Source organism: Cyprinodon tularosa, unplaced genomic scaffold (genome assembly GCF_016077235.1).
Source record: "Cyprinodon tularosa strain WSP-4 unplaced genomic scaffold, ASM1607723v1 ctg71, whole genome shotgun sequence".
NCBI lineage: Eukaryota > Metazoa > Chordata > Actinopteri > Cyprinodontiformes > Cyprinodontidae > Cyprinodon > Cyprinodon tularosa.
The window spans coordinates 2,497,065-2,523,229 of NW_024039463.1; the positions used below are offsets into that span (position 1 = coordinate 2,497,065).

The 26,165-nt window shown below is 37.2% G+C and overlaps 1 protein-coding gene across 6 annotated transcripts in view; it reads left to right on the forward strand.

The window, feature by feature from the left end:
* Nucleotides 1-26,165, forward strand: part of fkbp16 (FKBP prolyl isomerase 16) — a 59,831-nt gene extending 33,666 nt beyond the window's left edge. For 5 of the 6 annotated variants that reach the window (XM_038268727.1, XM_038268729.1, XM_038268730.1 and 2 more), the window contains 5 exons: nt 17,926-18,143; nt 21,466-21,647; nt 21,873-21,950; nt 24,129-24,266; nt 25,862-26,165. In XM_038268727.1, coding sequence (XP_038124655.1) covers nt 17,926-18,143; nt 21,466-21,647; nt 21,873-21,950; nt 24,129-24,266; nt 25,862-25,948 — 703 coding nt within the window. In that variant the 3' untranslated portion in view covers nt 25,949-26,165. The remainder of the gene's footprint in view (nt 1-17,925; nt 18,144-21,465; nt 21,648-21,872; nt 21,951-24,128; nt 24,267-25,861) is intronic. The other variant, XM_038268731.1, reaches the window with a different exon arrangement.

Here is a 26,165-nt window from a genome sequence, read left to right on the forward strand (position 1 = left end):
TTTAGTTTTAACCCAGTTTAGTCTCATCTGATATTTAAATGGATGACCTTGAACTCAAAAATGAGTTCCAAATCAAGGCTTTTTTGTTTTAACAAATACCAAATTTTTGAAAAAGAAACCTTATGCCAACCTAAAAATACTGTAGCAGAAGTGTCATGGTAAGGGAATGTTTTGTTGCATGAGTTTTAGAATCTATTGCAATATGGCTGGGGCAAGATGAACAAACAATGCTAAAAATCCAATAAACAGTTTTAAATTTTTACTACAAAGAGCTGGCAATGCTTTTTGAAATTTTAATCTTGTTACTTGAATTATTTAATTTATTTTTTTTTTGTAGTATGTTTAGATACTTTTAGATAGTATGATTAATTGATGATAATTATTACATCCATCTCCATGGCTTAGAAATTAATCTTTCTTTAACTACAATCCTCAAAGTGATGGTAGCTTTTTTTATTCATTCAGACTGGCACTGAACCCATTTTTATATCTTGGCACTTGCAACTTTTGTAGATCATCTGCATCTTACTCACTTATGGCACACCCATTTTTTTGGTTTGGCTACACAGTTTAGCACTCATCAGATTTAATCTTTGAAGATCAGGCCCTTTAGGCTTAAGCTGTTATCAGGTGGTTCCAAAAAAAGCTCTAATGTCGTGCCACGGAATAGTGCCAACACGGACATGCTAAGCTAGAGATTCTTGCAAGATAATTCTTTCACACTTTTTAACTGTTTTTTTTCTTTTTTCTATAAAACTGATATGGAGAAAAAAAAAATTCTCCATTGTTGGGAGTTTGATTCCAAACAGAGCCAGTAAACAGGCATGATTTAGGAAGTTACATCACATTTTTCAAACTTTTTGTATCTTTATATTTTAACAGTTACACAAACTGATCTAGTAAAGATAATGGGTTCTATTGAAGAATAATCTTAGTTTTTAACTATAAAACCAGCAAAAAGTTTGTTTTATAAAATATCAAGGAGAACTGGTAGGAAGTATGCTTTTGAACTAATTATGTTTTGAGGGGCCATCAACAAGTATCCTCGATTAAAAATGGTTCATGTTCTTTTAAACTCTGATCATTCTGATCTGCTTCTGCTTCAGGTCGAAAGCAAACAATAAAACAATGATTACTTGATTTCTATCCATGCCAGCCAAAAAAAAAAAACTAACAAAACATGTCACTTTAAGATGTAAAGGTCAGTTGTAGTAGACAAGTAACATCTTGTTCCTTAAAATGTAATCTCATTTACTGCCAAAGAGTGTGATTACCAACGCCTGAATGTTCTATGTCTAATTTGCAAAATGATATCCCAGGGATGGTGACATTTTCTCTGTGGGAGTTATCTGTTCGTATACTGTCATACGAACCCATGTTCGGCTTGGACAGTAATGGCTTGGAAAGGAAATTAATTTGTGATTGCTATCTCTTTATGACATTTAATCCCTTACCAGAATGGCATTTAGAAATAAAATAAGAAGCTTGTAGTAACAAACAGGAATGCTCATTTGCTATCACATGAATGAATAGGTTTAACAAATACAGAGATAAGATTTATCCAGGTTTAATTACTTAAATTTATAAAATCTCACACCTATGCATGCATTTTTATTAACAGTTTTCTCATAGTGGGGCTTTCATTTAGCCCACAAGTTTAAAAGTCCCATCTTTTAAGGGCAAAAAAAGGGACTCTATAAATAGGTTAAATGTTGAGGATACCATACGGCCATTTGATTCAGAGGTGTTGTACCAGTAACCAAGCATATGCAGGTGATCAATTTCTTTAACCAACTGGTCAGCATTCCTAAACTAAAAATACTTGAATTATTTTAGTTTCAGTATTTTCGCTGTGTTGGAAACTGGCTGCTATTTTTATTTTCTTTTTATTTTATTTCCATTTTTTATCTAAAAACAGACTTATTCACAATCACAAACTTTGTGATTTAATTACAGTATTTCTATGATTTTAAAAACGTTACATCTTGGAATGAAAAATTCTTATGTTTAAGTGTAAGCTGAAGCATAAGAATGTTTTTGCATTTTCTGATAAAACTGTTCCTTAAAAGAGGAGGGATATTAAACCATCTGTAACAAACTGTTGCATTTGAAAAAGAAAAAAGATATAAACAGTATAAAAAAGTGCTATGCTGTTATGAAGTAAATATTTATGGGATGTATTGAAACAGTAAAGTTGTTACAATATTGATAGGAAAGAAAAGTAACCTTTGCAGGGTCTCCAGGTTTTATTTTGAAGACTTCTGCCCATTGCACAGAAAATTCTAATTCAGGAAAGCTATAGAAAATCTCCACCAACTCAAGCTGCTTTTCTTTTTCTTGTAGAATCATCACATTTAATAAATGTTGCATTAGCTGCTGATCTTCCATTCCAGCCAAGATTGAATGTTTCTTTCAAGCTACTTTAACACATAAGGCGCTTTAAAAGAATTTCTCAGATATATTGCAAAAAGAGGAGCTTCAGAGAAAAGAAATCCAGATAACTTCTCAGTAATATCTCCAGAAGACAAATATGTGAAAATCGCCTTGAGGCTTCTGGGGTATTTAGTAGAAGTGAATGTGGGCTGATGAGAGTTTCCGTTGCTCTTCACCTGTATGCTGGCTCTCACTCACTCAACACCACTGTGGCTGTTGCCAAATACTGTTTGTATCTAAATATGCCTCACCCAGCATCTTAATGAGTGTTAGAATACTGCAATACCTGTTCCATTTCTTGCTTTAATGTGACCTCTAGTGTTTATGTTTAAGATTCATTGAAATTTCTGTGTTTAACCAGCCACAATTAAGAATATATATGCCCCTAATTTCAAATGCTTGACAAAATGTCTGCATGCTACAGGTTACCATATGAAAATATGCTTTGTCTTGTTTCCTCAACTGTGTGGGCAGAACTTGTTTATGTCAGCTTTCAGCCTAAAATGTACAAAACAGGAGGGTTGGGCTAAAAGAAACTGAGCTCAAAAAGAAACTGAGCACTTTAGACCTATGAATGTGTTGCATTTATATTAGCTTCTGTAAAATAACCCAGTTGGATGCAAAATGCAAAAATGATATCATTGTGCTTTTTCTTCACTTCAGCCATATTTGAATAGGCAGTAGTATATTGACACTAGCAAATTATTCACAGATTTGATGAAAATTAATATGCTAATATATGGAAAGAAAACAACAAAAACACTTACTTTATTTAGCAAAACAGATGAAAGAATGAATGAATGCATGAATGAATGAATGAATGAATAAATGAATGCATGAATGAATGAATGAATGAATGAATGAATGAATGAATGAATGAATGAATGAATGAATGAATGAATGAATGGACCAAAAAATCTGTTACATCATAATATATGGATACTTTTTTCTCTATTTACTATGAAATCCGAATTATCACATTGATCATCAATGTGATCAATGAAATACATACTTTATGTTGTGTAAACCTTTTTTACATTTTGATATGATCTTCTTTGGTCTATTAGAAAATAACATTAGACTTAATAAAATATCTCAGTCTATATCAGCTGCCTGCGCTTGCAAAAATTCACAGAAACATTTAAAGGTAAGCAAATGGCCACTGGGTCAAATTTTATTAATATTATTTCTAGATAATTCTCCCCCATGTTTTATGGTATACCGCAGAGCTGTGTAGTGTTTATAGAAAAGACGACAGCACAAGGCGAACCTAGTGAAGCGCTTGCCACCTTGTAAATGTGGATTAAAAAAATGCAAGTCAAGATAGTATTCCGTCTCAAGATGAACATTTTCTTTGTTTTATACGCAAAATTGCATGAAAAAAGAGGTTGCTAATTATTCCTTTTCCATACACTTGATAGGTGAGATCATACCATTTATTCTGGGGCTCTAAATTGATCTACAACCTTTTCAGTACACTCAGTTTCTTTACGTGGAAAAATATTCTGTATGATGTGTATATAATAACTTGTGAGTCTAAATGAGTAACTTAAATGTTAAAAAGTCTGTGAAAATTTGTTCTGGACTGCATGTAATGTGAAGCAGAGCTAGGGGGCATTTAAAAAGTCAAAAATAAGCATGCTGCAGGTTATATGAGGACTTTAATGGAGCTTTACAGCCAGGATGCTGGCAGTGGATACCTTTGATCCCTGAAAGTGCTTTCTTTGGCCCCTGGGGAGGAGGGGGAGGAGGAAACAAAAACACAAAAGTAAGGAAAACACACAGAGGTAGCAGCAGAAAACTGACCTCACATTGTAGTTTGGTGTCTTGATCTATGTCTATAATAGGAGGCTGTTGTGCTTCTAATTGAAACAGGGACGAAGAAAAAAAATATCAGTGATGTCTCAGCAATGTCAAGATTATACCTAAGCCGCTCTTCATGGTGGTGTGTTGATGCCGTACGTCCATCTATGAGTCAAAACAAACATGACTGAAGCAGCAACAACCTGTTTCACTGCTATGAAAAAAAACAACCTTGTAAATCCTCTTGGATTTTGCATTATCATACAAGCTGCAGACTGTATTTATTGCACTATATTACTGTGCTTTCCAAAGTTGTAACCATAGAGACCAGAAAAGGCTCATGGCCGGCCTTTCCATCATTTATTGAGCAAATGACGTCAAAGTGACCACTATTTTGTTTTTGAAGGAGGTTTTTTCCTTTTGTTCACAGCAGTGCAGGGTGTGCGTGGATAGCAGGTTGAGTCACCTTAATGAGGAAGCTAGCTCAGCCACAACAAGTCATCTATAATGAATTCATAACCTTCCTTTGACATAAGGACACCATTATGGCACATCTTTTGTAAGGATTAGACGGCAGAAAATACTTTTGTAAAAAACATTTTTCAGCTAACAGGTAGTCTGTCTTCACAAATTTTTATTGCATGTCGATATATTTGGCCCCCCAAACACATGTGGACATGTTTGCCCTCCACTCTTAATGGTATTCCCAGTTAAAATGTGTAAAAAACCTTAGTTTAATTTTTTTTTCTGCTGCAGTATGATATTAAAATACTGGAAAAGCCTAAAGAAATACAAAAAAAAACATTAAAAGAAATCATCCATCCAACCATTAGCTTTGTATATTTGTGCACTTAAAGCTGAAGTCTGTAAGTTTTTAGAAAATCACTTCTTTGTCATATTGGCTAAAACTGTCCCTATGCCCAGACAGCAGTACATGTGATATGTAACCTGTGAAAAAAAAAATGCTTCAATTGGTCCCGCCTACTGCCTGTAATGCAATCTGGAAAGAATATTTCGGGACAAGACAAAACAACCAATCACAGCCAGTGGAGTGTCTGATGGAGTGTCAATCACAGCTCACAGAAGGGATATGATAGGAGTGAATTATACATATGAGGTAACCATCTAAGTCAGGCATCCCCAAACTATGTCCTCAAGGGCCGTTGTCCTGCAGGTTTTAGAGGTTACCCTGCTTTAGCACAGCTGATTATCATGATTGCAGTAGAGCTGAAGCCTGTTAATCAGCTTTCAATTAAAATCAGCTGTGCTGGAACAAGGAAACCTCTAAAACCTGCAGGACAGCGGCCCTTGAGGACCGAGTTTGGGGATGCATGATCGAAGTTGTACTCACAGTTGCAGGGTAACAATACACAAGCCAAACAACCAAGGCTAGAGACTGAACCAAACTGGAAAAGTATCTTGAAGAAGGACATATCACATTAAAATGTGGAACATTGGCTAAATGACCTAAGCAAACCTCCCTGAACAAGGTCTTACTGGCTGAAGAAACACACTTATTTCCATGAAAGCCCAGCAGCACAAATTACATAGCTTTTAAGAGCAGGACCCATCCTGAATGGCTGATTGAAGGTTGAACAGTCCTGATAACGAAAGACCCCAAGAAGGGGTCAATCCCAACCAACTACTAGCCAATAACCTGTCTCTTCACAACATGGAGGCTCCTGTTCAGGCACCATAGTGGCGAAGATAAGTGGGCACATGGATCAACACATGACTAAAGCACAGAAAGGCATTAGTAAAAACAGCAGAAGAGCCAAACACCAACTACTGGTTGACAGAACCTTTTCCTAAGACTGTAAAACCAGACAAACAAACCTTTGCATAGGCTGAGTTGATTACAAGAAAACCTACAACTCAATACCACACACGGATCCTGGAATGCCTGAAGTTGTACACTGAAATACCCCAGTCAAATGGCAACCATGAAGAGGCCACAAGGAAAGCGACAACAGCCAAATACGTGCAACGATTAAGGCAAGTTCTGAGAAGTCAGCTCAATGGAAAGAATAATGTCCGTAGAATCAACAGCTACACCTTTCCAGTAATCAGATACCCTGTTGGGCTAATAAGTTGGCTTAGGAGCCTATTCAGGTACATGGTGGGTCCCACACATAATCCAGTATCCACAGACCATAAACTAAGTGCAAAGAAGGAGGCAGAAGCCTAGTGAGCATTGAAGATTAAACATTCAAGCTCAAAGAATACTTCAGAAAGATGGCCGCAAGGATGGAAGCAGGTAGTGAATGTCTTAGACAGTGCAGGCTGGAAATGAAAGAATCGGAGGAACCACCATGGAAAAAATGTTACATGGGTTGTACCAATGACAGATAAATGAAGTTGCTGATATAAAAAAAAAATCATACCAATGGCTAGAGATGGCCAGGCTAAAGGACAGCACAAGAAGCACTAATAATGGAAGCAGAGGGGCATGCCTTGTGCACCAGACCAATAGAGGACCAGCCTTACCTTTCCAGGCAATATTCCATTTGCAGGCTATGCAAAGAGGTTTCAGGAACAATCGACCATTGCACAGCAGTGTAAAAGATATTGGCAGAAAAGGAATACAGGGAACATCATAACCAAGTGGCTCATATAGTGTACAGAAACATCTGTGCAGAACACAAACTGGAGACCCAGAGGTCAAAATTGGAGCTGTCTCCAAAGGTGGTGAGGAATGACAGAGCTAAGATAATGTGGAACTATCACAAACAAAATGGTTGTTGTTACTGCCAACCAATAATTTAGACTAAGACAGACTTTATTGTCATTCTGTACACACAGAATGTATACAAAGCAAAATTTCTTTCAGTAAAGCTCTCAAGACATTTCCATTTCTAAAAAGTTATCACCTTAACCTAATAACTTTTTTACAAACAAGGTTTCTATAGATTACAGTCACAGATTTTTTCACATCCCCTTGAGAAATTTTACCTGATCTGCATTGCACAATTGTTTTAATTAAGTCACATTGTGGTTGTTTTAAACAGAAATGTCATTTTTTCAATTCCTGGGGAAATCCTTAAAAGTTCCCTAAAAGTTGAATTTTACTCTAACCTTTTGAGGAAACTCTTACATGGAGACATGATCTGTTGCTATATGAGATCGTTTAGCCTACCTAATGTTGTCAGTAAAGCTCTGTTTGAGTGATTTTCTAATTCATCTGGAGAGGTAGTTACAGTATAAGGCCAGAATGCAGTCTAACAAAACCACAATAATGGTACTTCAATGAAAATACATGTGGTTACACATGGCAGGTGATTACTTTTTTACTAGTGTTTTTTATACATAAGCAGCTCCTTTTCAGTTTAACCATCCATCCATTTTCCGTCACGCTTTATCCCAAGCGGGGTCACGAAGGGTGCCGGTGCCCATCTCCAGCTGTCAACGGGCGAGAGTTGGGGTCCACCCCGGACAGGTTGCATCATTCCTTTTCAGTTTAATTTAGATTAATTTGCAAATATTAATTAAAGCCTCTTTTACATCAGACATGTTGGTTTTTATACCCAGTTGATCAAGTGGCAGAACTCTTCTTCAATAGTATTAATTTATTTTCGTCATAAGAGCAGAGCTTTTTTTAAGTCAGGTCAATTTTTAAAGTGAAATACTCTGTTGAGAACCTAAGAAAAAGAAGTGAAACACAATTTGTTTTTCGACAGCTTAGTGTTTTGCTAAGGTTACCTCACTGATCCACAAATCCTGTCTCACCACGCTGAGTCCTCACCATGACCTGCAGGGAATATTGGAGACAAGGGCGTAGGTTTGATTTGAACTTTGGTAGGGACACTATCAGTAGGTTGTCATTGGTGCTATGCAATATGTATGTCCTTTTTTATGCACGGTGTGAGGATCCGTACTGATAAGAGGAATTCATAGTTAAAAGAGAAAAGCATCATTTTGCTACATTAATAAAAATTGTATAAGCACTACACTCATAAGATGCTGTTTATTAATGTTTGAAGTATCACCGGCTCCGATGAATGTGGAATTAGGACTGTTTTCCACTTTGAAAATGGTTTCATTTGAACGACTAAGAGAGAAGGTAAATACAGTATTTTCTTTTGAAGATATAGAATTGTGCAGAGGTAAACCCCACTCTTATATTTTACCTACTATTCTCTCTCTGTATCAAGCTAAATAATACATTCATTAAAATATTAACTTCACTATAAAAGCGGAACATCTGGGCTGTAGTTACTCTGTGTAGCCCATTACATGTATTTTATCTGGGACTGAAAAAATGAATCATATTAATTGATTATTTCAATAATCGTCAACTAATTTAGTGATTGATTCATCATTAACTGGAGAATAGAGACTCTAAAACATAATAAAAATGTAAAATATGCCTTTCTCCGACAGAGCAACCCACTTAGATCAGTAATTATACCAAAATTTTAAAAATACAACATATATATATATATATATATATATATATATATATATATATAAGATAAAAAAAATGTTTTTGTCTGTCAATATTCTTCATCCAGAACTCATCAAGAGGAAATATTTTAGTATCACCTGGTTTATTTAGACATCACCTGAAGCACTGAAGGGCAGCTGCTTCACCTAAAAGCTGCCCTGCATCATTATTACTGGATATCTGTGTTTCCTATAATCATATAAAGTGCATTTGTAATAGTAAAGGATTAAATGTAACACGATCTTTTATCATTGTCCTATATTGCTACTGTCTGACTGTTTAAATAGCTCCTTATGTCTATTTTCTTTTTTAGTGGCATCATCTACAAACACAACACTGAGAATGAGCCTAAGTGTATTCAAATATAAAATCACTTTTAACAATTATAAAAGACAATATAACACTATCTTATCTGTAATTTAATAATATCCAAAATAAACAGCCAGATTCAAGCATTTTTACCAGACATTAATGTTTGTACTAAATTACTTATAGACTGTGTGGAAATCTATGTAAGATAAAATCAATGTTAATATTCTTCCTCTGTTTGTTCTTGTCTTTATCCTATTTCTAGAAGTATAAATAGTCAATTAAATTATTATTATTATGTGGAACCCTAATTATGCCTTAAACGAAAAATAGCAGATGTTTAGACGCCATTTCTTGTTGTTATAGGCAGCGGCGTAGGAAGCGGGGGGGACGGGGGGGACATGTCCCCCCCAATATAAAAGCCAGGTGGATATGTCCCCCCCAAAAATTGTACCGCAAAATATTAGATTTTGACAATTTTTTAACTGTCGTGCTTTTATTTTGAAGACGCAGCATAGCGTTACGTCACTGTACTCCCCCTCCCCTCTGTGAACTGTTGAGTGTTTGAGCACTCAGAGGGAAACAGCGATATAGAAAGTCAGAAACTTGTGAATGAGGTAAAATGGTCTGTCGGGATCCTGCTATGATGAATATTGCTTATTTATAACGTCTTGTTGTCAGTTCACTTTCATATATAGAAACTGAATCTTTTTGGTTTAGGCATCTTAGTCTTGTAGGAAGAGGATTAGGGCCACTGAAAAAAGTTAACTGATTTTTAATTTTTTTTAGTTTAACATGGGGGAAAAAGTCAGAATTCTGAGAAAAGTCAGAATTCTGACTTTTTTCTCAGATTTCTGACTTTAATCTCAGAATTCTGACTTTTTTCTCAGAAATCTGACAGATGATTAATGTTTCTAATCAATTTACATTTTTTTTTTTTGTGGTGGTGGGGGGGGGGGGGGGGGGGGGGGGGGGGTACTATACAGATATATAAAAACAAGAAGGTCTCACTAAAAAATAACCAGAATATATGTTTAGAGTAAAGATTGACTAGTGTTTACACAAGCACACAATTTCTAATCTGCTGAGCTTGCTGTGCAAGAAAATGTAAAATATACGTATAAAGAAATATAACAGGAAGTACTGCTAAAACAAACTAAATGTTAAATAATGTAGATATTGGTTTAAAAAATTCTTCAGATTTGGAAATTTGGAAGGAATACATAATTCTGAAATTAATCAACAAATCTGGTTAAAAAAAAAAAATAAATAAAAAATAAAAGTTGCACTTTTTTACTTGAGGAATTTTTTGAATAACTTCATAATTATGAGTTTAACTAGTTGGAGGTAATGCTACACTTCTCTGCTTCCTGTCCTGCTCATAAAAGGTAAACATTATAAACCCACCATTAATTTTCTACACTATTTGGAAAACACAACACAAATGTAATATAACAAAAGTATGTTTAACAACAAACATGTTAGCATCAAGCCATAGTCATGTCTGTTTTAGAGCCTAGCTCTCTTGTTTAATGACCTTCTGGTCCTCCATTAATGAGGGGACCCCACGGGCACGTAAAAAGTTGCCTAATTCTGTCATTTTCCACCAATGTGTCACTGGCCACCTCAAACAACTCACATCTTTGTCAGTGAAGCTGAGTGCTCCACATCTCTGCCTTCATGGTGCCCATCTACATTAAGATCCAAAATTCTGAGAAAAAAAGTCAGAATTCTGAGGAAAAAAAGTCTTAATTCTGAAAATAAAAGTCAGGATTCTGACTTTTTTCCCGTATTAAACTGAAACAAAATGTAAAAATCACTTAACTTTTTTTTTTTTCCAGTGGCCCTAATCCTCTTCCGTAGTCTTGGGCTGATCACTCATCCAATATTTAACTGCTAACTTTCTCTAGACGTTTGCCACGCTAGCCAAAATGTTTTTTTTATATATATTTTTTTATATCTCATTTCAGTACAATGCCACCACCAACTAAAAGGCTGAAACAGCAGTTGGACTTACTCAGATTTCTTTAAAAGAGAAACGTCAGTGTGAGTAACAGTCAGCTAACACAACTTGTGTTGAAATTAGCCCGGTCTGGGCGTGCGTTTACGAGGATTTTTTATTTTTTGCATGGTTTTGATTCGCCGAAATGGACAGATGTTATACCTGCCGCGCTCCTGATCGTTAGTTAACCACAGGGAGAATTAATTCTAATTCTTAGCAGCGGCGGCCGCATTGGTCGTGCAGCGGACTGCTGCACAACCACTAATTAACCAACTAATTAACTTCTGCATCTTTATTTCCTCAAATAAACTGCTGGCTCCTCTTTTTACACTATAAACAGATTAACACAACATTGACAACTCTGTAGTTTTCTCTGTTCTGTACTGCAAATTGGAATTAAAGGCGCCATTTCTACCAAAGGTCTGGACAGACTGGCCACCTGTCTAGGGTGGACCCCGCACCAGCACCTCCAGACCCCACTAAGGGACAGGGTGTACAGAAAATGGAAGGATGGATGGATTTCTACCAAAGGTTGATAATGCGTTTTTGAACCAGATAATTCAAAGCGCCCTGTCCATAATTCTTCAACACATTGTCAGCTCCCTCTGTCAGTCAACCTATATAAATTCATTTTTGACCATTATTGCAAGTTTGACAAAATAAAACATATCAAACTTTGCACTTGTGTGGCCTACTGAATTGTTTTGATTTTCTAGTGCGTATGCGGACACTAAATATGCCAAGGGCTGAAGCCCTTGAAAGACATCTCCCTTTTCTTAATAAAAGACTCCAGTTATTTTGTTTGGTGATATGCTCACATCTTATGAACAAATGCATTATGTTAATTTTAAATGCATTATTTTTACAAACACATTTATAAAGGAATAAAGTAAAAGATTAAATAGCCTTTTTTTTTAAGTAGCGTACTTAAGATATGTTTCTGTTGAATATTTACGAATCTCAGATTTCCGACATGTGTCCCCCCCAATTGTAAACATATTCCTACGCCCTTGGTTATAGGCTACTCTATAAAATAAATAACACCTGCTAATAATTATACCTGAAAGAGTCATCAAAAAAAGAAAACAGTAATAGCAACTAAATATCGGTAAAAAGGAAACCCTCACATTTTCTTTCTTAGTTGGCTGTGGCTAAGAATCAGAAATGTTGATGGCTTACAGCCTTTATTTGCCCATTTTTCCAGGAGTCTTCAGAACTCCTGGCTGACTCAGAATATTTCGTTTTATAAAAGAAAAAAAAAAGGTTTTTGTTTTTTACTGTACATGATTATTCCTTTTTTTTTTAATTGGGACTAGTTTTGTAGCCTAATATTAATTGCAGTAACCGCGGCATTTTAGTGTGAATAAATGTTCAATTTTGTGCTCCAAGCACGGACGGACTAGAAAACAGCCTATCAAGGAGAGAGAAGGCGGGACCTAAGGCAGAACAACCAATGAGAGTGGAGTTAAACAGAGCAGCACAGTTCTATGCGGTGCTACGTGAAAGGGACAGTAGAGACCAGGCAGAGGAGCTGCGAGAGGAAAAGAAGCCACTGCTGCAACAACTACTGCTGTAAATTATAAACATGTTGCTCACATCCAATTATTGGTAGGGACAATTAGATCGGTTCAAAATTTTGGTAGGGACATGTCCCTATGGTCCCTATGCAAACCTACGCCCATGATTGAAGAAGTCTGTTGACCAAGATCTGGTCGGGTATCAGCCTGGTTCTGTCTCTAAGTCCTGTCAGACCAAATCAAACAAGCAAATCTCTTACATCTTTCAATCAGTTTGCTATTAATATCAGACTCTTCATTGCCTCCAAAGACCCTCTCTGCGTCTTGTGGTTGGGGTTAGACAACAACTTACTAGCTTCTTTTAACACAGGATGAAATGAATAATTGATTTGCTCTCATTTTCAATGTATGCCTTATAGCTTTTAAACAACGATGAAACAAACATCTGCAGCAAAGCTACCTCATCGGTCAGGATGGAGAGACTTAACCAAGCAAAACATGGAACTGTATGAATATCATTTAACATCCAGACAAAGTATGTTAAAAATAAAGATTAAGTTTAAAGGATTGTGTTTCCGTATTAATTTGATAAACTTTAAGATGTACTTCTTATTGCTTTAGCCTAACAGAGACTTTCTCTCGGCTATTCACCCTAGGGAACAGCTCTGAAATGCACAACTCAAAGTTGTCTCCTGATCATATTCTCCCACCTGAGCTGTGCATCTCTCCCAGAGTAACCGGGTGCCTTTATGCTTCTTCTCTATTTACCCATCGGTCCATGATATGTTAGCTTGGGATATTTGTTTCTCCACAGCCTTTTCCCTGACCTGTGTTATGTTTTCTTTGTTCTTGTATTGCTGTTTGCTCACTGGTGTTCTCTAAGAAAACAGCTAAAAAAAAAAAACACTGAACAGCTGGATTAATTTACTGGATAAGGGACTATGGAGGACAGTTGCTACCACAGGTGTTTTTAAGTGTATTCATCCGAAAAGAACTGACTATAAAGGCAGAGCACGCTTATGAGATCTTTCTCCTTCAAACAGCCTGGAAAGCATTCGGTTTTCTTTCTTCACAGTGATGAATTATGTTTTGTGGGCTGTCAGACAGAAATTCCTTTAAAATTCAATACAGTCTGTCGAATGGAAAAAGTAAAAAAGAGAAAACATTTAATTCTAAAAAATTTTTTAAAGTAGGCCTATTGCAGATTCGTTGCATGTGAGTTTTTCCCTTTTATTATTGTGTAAATGCTGAATACTTTAATGTTAATTTTTCAGAAAGTGGGTGAACAGTTTTAACATCTTTCCTCTTGTTTTATAATTTTGCTCTGAAGCTGACAGGAAGGCTGAGGCCATTGCTGCTTACTTTATAGATTCTCCATTTTGCAGTTGAAGGTTCGGGTTTCTCTGGGCTCATGTGAAGGAATCTTGCTCTGCTGACCAACTTCTGCTTCCCATTTGCACTAACAGGACCCTGGAGGTTCACTGGCTGAGCTCAGTTCAACACCTCAATAGTGCGCTAATCTGCTGTGACCTTTGTGACACCATCAACCTTATATATCTGTCAGCACGATGCATTCCTAGCTTCTCACTAGTCAAGTTGGGTTTGTTTAATGCCCACAAGGTCAGTCTCATCATTCTTTCGTGCCTCAGACAAAAATCCTGCTTTGCATGATGCTTTGTTTTTTCTTCTTTTTCATACCAGCTTTTGATGTTTAAAGCGTTACACCTGTTGAATCAAGCAGTGATAGACTGAAATGTGGCTGTGGAGCAGAATAATTCATCATTTTGTCTTCAGTGCATCATGTGGCACATTTACTGTAGTTAGAGCTGCTTGCACTTAAGCAGCAATATCAATGACTCATCACCCCTTTAATGATGTGCCTCAGTCTGGGTGACTCAGAAGCAGCAAAGTGGATAATTTGTCTGTTGGAAACTGATCAATAGTTAATGACATGATGAGTGAGGGGTTTCACTAGGGCTGTTTACAAAACCAAACATTCAGCTCTGTAAAAGCCAGCATTAGTGTAGTCTGAATAAGTATAGAGATACAGAATAAAATGCTTTATAATGTAAAGCAACCCTCAGGTTCAGCGATGATGTAGAAATTAGTTAAAATGAACTGGTTTCTTTCTGTCTTCTTTTTATTTTTAACTCTGTTCTTCACTGGATAGAATCAAGGAGGTGTGTTGAAATCCTTTACTATAGATTTTAGATGTACATATTGACTCTTGCTGCTCTCCCACCGCAGTCTTCCTCTTTATAGTGTGAACCTGGTAAAAAAAAATACAAAATAAAAACCTTGAAAAGTGAATATAGCTAATAATAGTTCTTATTCCTCCAACTCATTCCAAGGAATTACATTAAATAAAAATTTTGAAGCAAACTGGCTTCAAACGAAAGCTGTCTAAACAACTGAACATATGTGCATATGATATTACTGCAGGCACTTAGATTAGGATCGTTTTAATGTTGTACCCCTGGATAATTTTACTCTTCGAGCCAAAAGGTGAAAACTACAAGCCTAAAGTTATCAGTTGAGCCAATAATCCTGTTAAAGGCATATTTGCTGTTTGCAAACAAGGCATTTAAGCCATGCCCCTTTTCCTTCCATCTGAGAGAATCAGTCTCTTCCAAGTTACACAGCACAGCAGCAGCTTATCGATAAAGTTGTTCAGATGATTTTACAGCAGCAACATCTAAGTTCCTGAATAAACATGTACACTAGACCCTGTGGGAAGGAGAGATATTTACAGACAACGGCAGACTGCCAGCTTGATGTGTGTGCTTTGTTGCATGTGCACAACTGAACTATTGCCTGAAGGCCTGTAAATGGCTATGAACACAGACACAGAGCCTTGTGAATAATCACGACTGGAGTTGTAAGTCATCACATGCAATTCCTGTAAATTGCAAGTGATTTTTTTTATCTCCATGGGTAATAACATTTCACTGTATGTAGGATATTATGTGTATAAAATATGCAGCTAATGTAAGACTCAGATGAATGGTGTCGAATGCGCTGCATTTTAAACTGTGCTAATTTGTCGGCAATGGTGCAGAAATGGAATTCATTACAGTTTGCATCCATGATGCACAAGCGTTGGTATGGGAGTTTGTGCCTAGTCTAAATGTTTACACAAAGAGCAGAACAATAATAATGGGAACAAATACATGTTGCTTTAGCTCCTACACATCCCCAGTAAGTGACTATTTATTAGTCCTTCTGGACCAGTAATCCAGACTTTTCAAGGTATGTAAGTCTCATTATTTATCCTGCATCTATAAAGTATGATCAGAGTGTGAATAATGCAAAGCACCCATCCATAATGGTTGTTTGTTTTGTGATCCAAAAGAATTGCAAAAGCATCACTAATTTTTATCACACTGCTGCCACAACTGTTAATGTTTTATATGACTGATATGATAGATCATAATAATAAACAAACCTGAAGTACAAAGTAAAAAGACATATATGTTGTAAGTTCATATGTCATCATATTATCACATTTGACACCAACACAATAGGTGGCTGTAGTGATGCTGCTCAGGTTTCTAAAGCCTCAGCTCAACTGACAACTTCACACCCCTCTGTGTGATGTATGTGATACAGGGTGAGGCCACCAGAGATGAGAGGTGAAAGGGTAATCTGATACCACCTGCTAACTTAGCCACACACCGACTGTGTATACAACCAGTCGTATTGGAGTAACATAAACTGTGTCAGTCGCACAACCAGTTTGCATAATTCATGACTCGTCACAAATCCCAGAGCTATTATTTTTAGGAAACTGCAGCGGTGTAAGGAAGAGCAGGAAGCCAAACTTCCCTACTTCATTTTAGATGGGTTTTTTTCTGTGACCACAAGGAAGCTTCATATTTTTAAGTGACCCTTCATTGTATTTTTGTTATCCTGTTTTCTACTCCAAACTGTGATCAATGCTTCTCTGTATTACCTCTGTGTTAAGAAGAACTAATAATGAACCATTGTGAGCCATGAATGCGCAGAGGCGAGATGATTGAATGTTAAATTAACTATCTTTCAGAGTGATTCCTGGATGAGCTGAAGTCATTGGGTTCATACTTGTTAAATAATTTCCTGTTGCTTGCTCCACTTTTTCTAAGCAGGTCTAACTCATATCCAGAAAAAAAAAAAAACATCAAACTCAGATCACTTCAGTCCAGTCCTCTGATCTGTACTGATCACAAAATGAAAGTAGGTAGAAATTTATCCAAGGAAACTCAGCTTGTATCAGGTTTACAGAGATTTTCAACCTCCATCATCCTCCACTGGGCTGGAGTTCTGGCTGGGTGGGCGGTGACCATTTCTTTGTATTAGAAGAAAAACCCTCCAGAGAATCAGGGTCAGTATGAGCAACATGCATATGAGTAGATTTAATAGGAAACAAAAAAATAAAGTTACACAGATTTAATGACAGCAACAACTGAGTCAAATGTCAAATGTCAAAACACACATTATTGGGATTATTCAAAACGCGTATATTTAAAAACCCAGATCTGTGCTTCAGCAGTTGCAGCAGCTAGGGTGTCTGAGGCATGAAACTCTGGAAAAAAATAAACACAGGTTAGTGACCACATAAATCTAACAGAGGAAAATTATGAACATGAGTCACTAACCTGGCTAAAAGTTCAGTCCATAGCCACAGAACAGGGAAATCAGGATCTAGCCGATGGGCTTCCAACAAGATGTGGCGGGCACCACCCAGAGTGTCCCAGATGCTGCAGCCCCAGAGAAAATGCAGGGGCCGAAGCCAGGTCAGACAAACAGATCAGAACAGAATAGCTAGGCTCAGAGGTTCAGGAGTCTGAAGACAGACTCTGGACACAAACTGGTACAGGCAATCTCAGTGGTTGAGAGGCAGAACAGGTCAGGATCAGGAAATCAGAAACACCAAGGAACTCTAAAAACACTCTCACCACTGGCTAGAGAGAACATGGTAATTTGGCCCTGATGACTCGATGCAAGGACCTTAAATAGAGGCAGGAGCAGGTGGATCAGATGAGCAGTGATGAGAAACCAGGCAGAGTGAGACAGGTGAATCGAATGAGTAATTAAGCCAGTCATCAGTGCCAAGATCATGACAAAATCCTTTTTACAGAAAAGAAACTACTGTATTCCTTTTATCAGTGATATTAGCCAAGTATTTCACCCCTTCTAGCTTTCAATAAAAAACAAATGTGCTTATCAAATACCAGTTATGTTATCAAACAGTTATCAATAGGAAATAAGAGAAAACAAAATAAGGTATTTGGTCCCTGATAAACCATTGTAGTAACATGTATGTTGCATTTAGAAAAAAATATCTAAAGCAAAATGAATATATATATATAGTATCTAAGAAGAGTGTAACTTTGTAAGAATGAAAATGTACTTCAATCAATGTGTTTATTTTTGCGCAGAGAGCCTGAGATCCCTGCGTGGGCTCCATTACTCTACCAATTACAACTGCTGGACATCAGAGACAAACCATACCCGTTAACTCTGCCCATCGCTGACCGCATCCGCATCGGTAACCAGAAAAGAGAGCGAGGAAACTTTCACTTCCAGAGAGAGGAGTTCAGCCTCGCTGCCAGAGCTTATTGTGTGGCCCTGGACGTGCTGACCACACGCACCAAAGGTAGGACTGATTTATAAACTGCAAACATTTCCATACTCCTGGCTATAACGCAGTCATGTCAACAAACACAGCAGGTATAACACATCATCTGACAGGAATACTCCACCATCGCCACTAATCACAGCTTCTCCATGCAGGGCCACATCCGTCTGTGCAGCAGGCTGCCATAAACGCTTTCGCTTAATACTTTTGCATGATCAAAAGCAATCAACTTTCCCTTCATTTCCACCTCCTTAATCACTTTAATTATCGACAAGGCAGAGAAAGCCCAAGGGAGAAATGTAGCTGAATGAGACAATGAAGAGAAAACATGGATTGCCTCCTAATAAATCAATAATGGCTGACCGCTTTGTAAATCTGATGCGGCAATGAAAGAAGGCGTTTATCCAGATCATCCAGATAATGTAATTAGTCAATGAGAAGAATATGAGGAGTAAAACAGGAGAAATTCCAAGATATTAATTCTGTACCGAAAGTCATTCATTCATTTAGATAAGATGATTTAAATCGAACTTCAAGTACAAAAGCACAAACCGCCGACTGACTCATGTATTTCAGGTAAGGATGATAAAGAAAAAAAAAGAAAAGAAACAGGTATACTGCTTTGCGACATTATCCTACAATTTTTTTGTCTACAAAGTTTGTTTTTTTAGCGGTTTTCTGTGTGATGGAACACAAAGTATTGCGTAACTCTAACGTCAGAGGAAAACGTAACACGATTCTTACTCTTTTGTATGCAAATGAAAATCTGTAATGTGGCATGCATAAGTTATATGTACCCCATTCCTACTTTGTAGAAAGGCTGTCTAAACAAGTGTCTCTAACAGCTTTGCATATGTGAAGACTTAGGTCTTTGTTCATATATCAACTATAACAGCTTAAGCTCAGTTTGAATATCATTTGAATAAAGAATATTTGCTCTGTCCCCTGCATGACAAACAACAGAGTTTATAGCTTTCTTAAAACAACAGATTTCCTTTTGTTTCTTTCCCTTTAGGCCAACATTTGTAAAGTAGGAAACTAACCTACCAACATATTCTCCCACCTGAGTAGTGATTGTTACAGCTGTTCAAAGCTTACCATGGGCCTCTCTGCTGATTTGTTGATCAATGCTCTCCATAACCAGTCAGATAGTTAAGGTGGATGGGAATGTAGTTTTCTTATGACAGGCTTAACAGTGCTAAATGAAATAGAAAGGTGACTGATTGTTTTATAATCTTACTTGACTTTGAACGCCCCTAAAACATAATTCCTGCCTTGTTTACTGTGTTACTTGAACAAAATCTTAATGAGACATATTGCCAACATCATAAGTCTTCCATCTCAATTGCATGTTGAGTAAAAAAAAAAAAGTCAAATCCGCTAGTTTTGACAAAGGTTTTTGCATTGCTCTGGGTTTGGGTTTTTAACTTGCAAACTAACATGTGAAAACAACCTTGTAAAATTTCAATCAAATTGAGGAGAGATTAACTTTGATACTCATTGTTGAATGTTGACATTTATATATGAAAAAGGATTTTGCTTTTATTTGGAGCAAATACTATATCTTCATAGTTTTTGTTTAGCTCCAAAACTAACACCACTTGAAGCAGAATATCTAAATTATTTTGACTTTAGTTTATTGTTGTAGGATAACAAAATATCTAATAGTGGATTATCCAAGAGTTGTAGTCATCATTACCTAACCCTGATATGATCTTCTGTTCAGCCTTCTCCCTGATTTGTCTTCTTTGATTCTAGGTTTTCTTAATGTTGTCTGTTCCCTCATGTTTTCTATCAAACCTCTAAGGCGTTGACTTACCACAAGTAAATTTTACTTGTATGCCTATACAAACACACAATCATGCAGGAAAACACCTAAGGGCAAATTAGAGATGCCAATAAACCTTATGTTTTTAGACTTTCAGAGGTAACTGGATTAAGGCCCCGTCCACACGAAGTCAAAACGAACACGAAACGCTGATATTTTCCAAAACGTTTGTCGTAAAGACGGAGACGTAAAATAAATGTGAGCGTCCACACGAACGCATGAAAACGCTGCAAAATGTATGCCAGGCCTGTAAGTGGCGCTGTGGTGCCAAAGCAAAAATAAGCGACGAAATGTTGGGCATGCGCACTAATATTTATACATGGTTGCCCTGCGGGTCCATTTTCGTGGTTCAGTCAAATTCAGGTGCTGAACTATGTCTTCGATATTGCTCTGTTCTTCCTGGTGATATTCCAGAAGAAGAAGATTCTGTTGTAAGCCCGACAGCAGGGTGAGTAGCATGAGCAGCAACCATTCAACACAGTACGGCGCCATTGTTGTTGTGATACTGTGTCGCGCATGCGTGTTTAGAGGCGACGCTATGACGCATGCGTGTAAAAAAAAAATGCGGTTAGAGCTTAAAGATGGAAACGCGAAAACGGCGTTTCAAAATCTTCCCACTCTGAAGGCTTGATAAAAAAAAGATCGTTCACAGACCCCCGAAACGCCGGCTTCGTATGGATGAGAGGCTGGTTTGGTGAAAAATTTGTGCGTTTAGGCCAGGGTTTGACTTCGTGTGGATGGGGCCTTAAGCCACACATGCATTGGGATGACACCCAGGACCTTCTTTCTGCAAGGTGACAGTGCTACAGATTGAGCAGCCCTTTGTCAAATAAGTACCATAAATACAGCCCCATTAATACCTAATGTTTCAAACATGTTACAAATCATTTATGAAACTGTTATTTTAAACATATTACTGTGAATTATTATTGACTCTTAGTAACTTTAATATTTGCCTTAAAGGAAATTTGAAAATCCATTGCAGCCAGGGTTTTTTTTTGGCAGGACACAAACAACTGTTTAAAATAAAATTCTTAAAAATGCCCAGAGGTCAACTCTAAACCCTCCTTAGGTCCTCAAATTCCAAAACACCCGTAAAAACAGCATCTCAAGAACAAGTGGCTAAAATCGGTAACTTGGTAAAAAGATGCCGCTCGTGAGCTGCTAAATTTTATGACAAACATTTCAAAGAGGAGGGTAAAATTCCTTTGTGCTAACAAGGTCTCATTAGTTTGGTTGATGCCTCATGCAGTTAGAGACATTTGGGTCTGGTGCTTCTAAAAAAGAATGAATACAATATCCAGTTAAATTAAAAGGCAGAACATGAACCGGTAACATAATGACTCCCACTGGGAATTTCTCCTTCAAATGATTTTTGTTAATAGGAATCACAAAAAACAAACAACCCTGTCCATCTCAAAGTTATTATTGCAGCTTCTTTATGATACATTTAAATAAATCCAGTACCAGGTGCAGGTGGGGGCTGTAAGCTATGTGCCTGTTTCTGTGCAGATGGCGATGATGTTGGCATGAAGGAGGAAGAGGAAGAAGTGCGGGAATATCGGATAAAGTGTCTGAACAACCTGGCTGCTGCTCAGCTCAAACTGGAGCAGTTCAGCGAGGCTCTGCATACCAGCCGGGACGTCCTGACCCTCCAACCGAACAACGTCAAGGCGCTTTTCAGGACCGGAAAGGTAAGGGTCATGTTATCCCTGAGAGATGTCATAAAGCATTTCATCTGATCTGTGCTACCACTCTAAGAATTACCACTGCATACAATAAAGAAGGGGCAATCTGTTAAATTTGTAAAAAGATAGATTATGTTTGGGGAAAATAAAACAGGTGCTTTATTACTTGCTGTATTTGATTTATTGTTATCCTAGCAGAAGTCCCCCTGCAGATCTTTTCATCTCTTACAGCTGCTGTCAGATAAGGGCGAATACAAAGAGGCCATGGAGGTGCTAAAACAGGCCTTGAAACTGGAGCCAGCCACCAAGGTGAGATCATGTGGCCCAGATAATCCTTCCTCTGTCTGAGTTCTTTCCAAACCAGCCTGTAAATCATGCAAACACCATACTTGACCTGTGCTATGAGCAGAGGCAGTGAATTTCCAAGTCAATAAAAATCTAGATGTATTGTTTCACCAGACTGCCATGCAAAATCAGAGACTTTTATGTTTATATTTTGTCATATAAATATTAATTTCAAAATTATTTATTAGAACTTAATTACAGGCCAACAAAAACTGATTACATTTAATTTCAGAGGTAGATTGAGCAGTACTTTGTAAAACCTTATTTTATCATCAATAGCTGTAACCTTTGAGGTGTGTCTTCTTTATCAGCTGTGTACATCTGAAAATGGAAAGGTTTTCTCCGTCTTTCTTGCAAAATGGTTTAGTCTTACTTATTGCTGCAGATGTGGCATTGTCCTGCCAGAAGGTGAAGCTCATGTTTTCATATCAGGTGTTTTGCAGTATTTAAAAGGTTTTCTACCAGGTTTACCTAGCATGAAATACAATCCAGATTTGACTTAATCTGGATTGTTTTTCTGTTTCCATGGAAGCATGATGCTGCCATTAACTTGTATCACTGAGGAGATGGTGGGTTTAAGCTGACATGCATGTGTAGTCTTTCACTATATGTTGTGTGCATTGCATGTACTCTAGGTCAATATTTGGACCCAAAAAAAAAAAAACCTTTACCTTCCCCTTCAAAGCTAAGCACTACCTTGTATAAGAACAAGAGGTGTGGGATCTGCAGTAAACTGGGATTTGTAGTCCGTTCAGTAGGTCTTGAAAAAGTCTGTCCAGCCAATCATGATAAAGAACGAGGCACATTTCTTTTAAATAAGAAGTACCTTTTAAAATCTTTAAAATTTTGGTTTTCTAGGTTTTTGTTCAACACTTCAACAAAAATATTTAAGTCGTAGTTTGGAATTTTCAGTCTGTATTTATTTAAAAAATCTATAGGTATTCTTTTAAGAGTTACATAGCCTTTGCAGATCTAAACCAGTCATTTAGCTGCAGTTTATGGTTTATTCCCCAAATAGTTGTAAAACCATTTAATGTAACCACAGTATAGCAAACAATTATTTAACTCTGGCTACTTTAATGCAGATAATTTCAGATAGATTTTTTCTCATCGTCACATTTTCACAGCCTATTTAGGGTTAAGAGCCCTTTTAGTCTGCATCCAATGCAACCATTCTGCATCAGACAGACACATTCGATGCTGCAGTTTGGCCTGCAACCAAAGGATTGTCAGTTCAAACTGAATTTGTGTCCTGGGGCATGATCCTTCATCCTCATTGCTTACTGATGGTGGTCCCTGTATACAGCAGCCTTGCTTCTGTCAGTGAACACCAGGGTAGCTGAGGCTACAATGGAGCAGCCACTATCAGGTTTGCATGAATGGGTGAATGTAGTGTAAAGCGCTTTGGTCAAGTGTCCTGACTTGACCAAAGCGCTTTATAAGAAGAAGCCACTTACCAGTTTCCAAAAGACATATTTCATGTATAATGAGCCCGACTCTCCAAAGAGTTCGAGGTAAGTGCCCATTTTCAGAAAAAAACATCTATCTACTTGCCTGAGTTACTTAGTCAGTCTAAAGTGTTGTGTTTCAAAATGATCTAATGTTAATTTCAGCTCCAAAATACACTTTTTTTAACCATACAATGATCAGAGAGACCCATTTAAAAATTTTAGCTTTTAATTAGCTGTTTAATGCCCTGACAACTTAGGCTCTACAATCATCCAATAGTCCAAAAGCCCTCCATTACTTTAAGGTGGAGGTTTAAGGAGGGGCAAATCCATACATTTTGGAAATTCATTTTCTTGGTTTGGGTTAAATTTGGAAATAAGGTCTTATTTTTTTCAGGTTCCACAAATTAGCTTTAATTAAAGCCTTAATGCTCTAATTTACCATGTATAATACCTAAAATCTGTAAAATCTAGAAGTACCAACTATCAAATATTGATGAAAGTTAAATCTGCAAGGTCAAAATGATTATCCTACTCTATATATAATATCATATGCTTACAAGAACAAATTATATGACTTTAAAAACGGCAAGAACCCTGACATTGCTAGCATTTCTTTTTCTTTTCAGCTCTACACCTCAATAACATATTTTAGTGAAGCCATCTTCAAAAATATGTTCTTCTGTCTACTTAGGCAATCCATGCAGAATTATCCAAACTTGTCAAAAGACAATCAGGAGGCCAAGACACGCAGCAGTGGAGAGTCAAACCAGCAAAGGTGCTTGGAGATGATATCACACCATTCTTCATTCCTTCTAAGAAAAAGTCATCAGTAAGCCGTTACTTGCAGTAGGAACCAGGTATTTACTGATATTTACATACACTGTGCAAGAAGAAGCCAGGTGATTGGCTGCCTGCTGGCCAATGACAGATTCAAAGCCCCCTCCCCATGACCCTGCAAGAAGTGGGTAATGACACTGGAGACTATATTTTTTCTGTTTTAGGTTGGTTGGGAGTACAAAAAACTAACTGCAAGAATGATGGAAAATGTGTTTGTTCTACTTGGTTTGAATTCATAAGTTTACATATTTCAGGAAAACAATGCCTTCCCTCTAGTTTGGAAAATCTGAGAAGAGGATGTCTTTGTTTGTTAGTTTCTGATAGGTTAATAAAAAACATTTAGATTAATTAAAGACATATCTTACAATGCTATTTAGGCTTCACCTCAGACACATTGTCCACATTTATCACAATGTGAACAAGTCAAAAGAAGCAAGTCAAGATATGAAGAAGAGATCTGAGGAGCTCAAGTATCTAGATGCCTTGAGGTGTTCACAGGCTATAGTTTAACACAATTATTGGCAGTTATAAACATCATGTGAAAGTAAAGAGATCAGATCTTTCAGATTCTGTGTCCAAGAAATGTATGTTTGTTGGTGTGAAATGAAAAAAAAAAATAGAAATTGGACTTTATTAACCCCACAATGGATAAATTAACTCTCTGCATTTAACCCATCCCCTTTGCGGAGCGTTGGGCTGCCACTGTGCAGCCCCCAGAGAGCAGTGTGGGGATCGAACCGGATACTTGAATCCTTCTCAGAGCACAAGCACACTGCTCTAACCACTAGGGCAACACTCCCCTCTAAATGTATGTAGTAACCACAGGCCAAAATCAAAATACCGTTAAGGTGCTGCATATGGCTGCAAGCGTGAAGCCATGTTTAAAAAAAAAAAAGCAATATAAGAATCCAGATTACAGTTTGTGAATAAACTCCAAGACAATTACCGGTACTAAAGATAGAGAAATTGGCCTAAATACCATTACTGGGAGCACATATCCAAACTATGATGAATGGAGGTGGTCCTATTATGTTGTGGGGGTGGGTTTGCAGTAGCGGAGCCTGGGGCAGATTTATAAAAAAAAAAATAGATGTGAATATAGGAAAAGGACCTCAAAAAATCGAAAGATGGCAGTGAGTGCAGAAATGGGTTTTCCAAATGACAAATTTAACATATAGTAATCATACAGCTGAACTGGTCTCAAAGTGGTATAAAATCTAATTATTTGGAGTCGCCTCCTGAAAATAAGATGTAAGCAAAAAGGAGATAAACTGACCCAATTTACTTACTTTTCTGTTGGTAGAAATAAGTCAAAGGTGGAAAAAAGTTAGTGAAAATTAAGGTATGAAAAAAATATGTCCAAAAAATGTCTGTCATTCTGGCATTTAGCAAATTGTTGTAATCATTCACAACATAACACAGGTAACATTCAGTTTGATTTGATATCAAGAAAGAAAGATGAATATTTTTGTGTCTTTTTATGCAGTGTACGTAAATAACTGACTTTAGCTATATGCACAACTCAATTCTTTCATTTGTCTTTGTGTCAAAGAAATTGATTCACACCACTTCCCTTTATGTTTTCAGGGAATTTCCTGGAAGTTCATACTGGGAGCTCTGGTGGTGGCCTTGGGCAGCTTGGTTACATCCATGATTTTGACTGCAAGAAACTGAAAATCATCAGCGGGATGGAAACATCTCTGACCCACTGGAACCAACTGGTTTTCATTGGATCTCCAATGCAAAAGCAGCACCTGAGCTTTGAACCTGTGATTTTGAGAGTTTTTTTTTGTAAAAAGCAGAGTTTAGGACAGAGCGAAATTTTGCACAAATAGATTTGTGTCGATCAATGCAAGTTTGCAGAAGTTATTTGCAGTCAGTTTTATTTGGG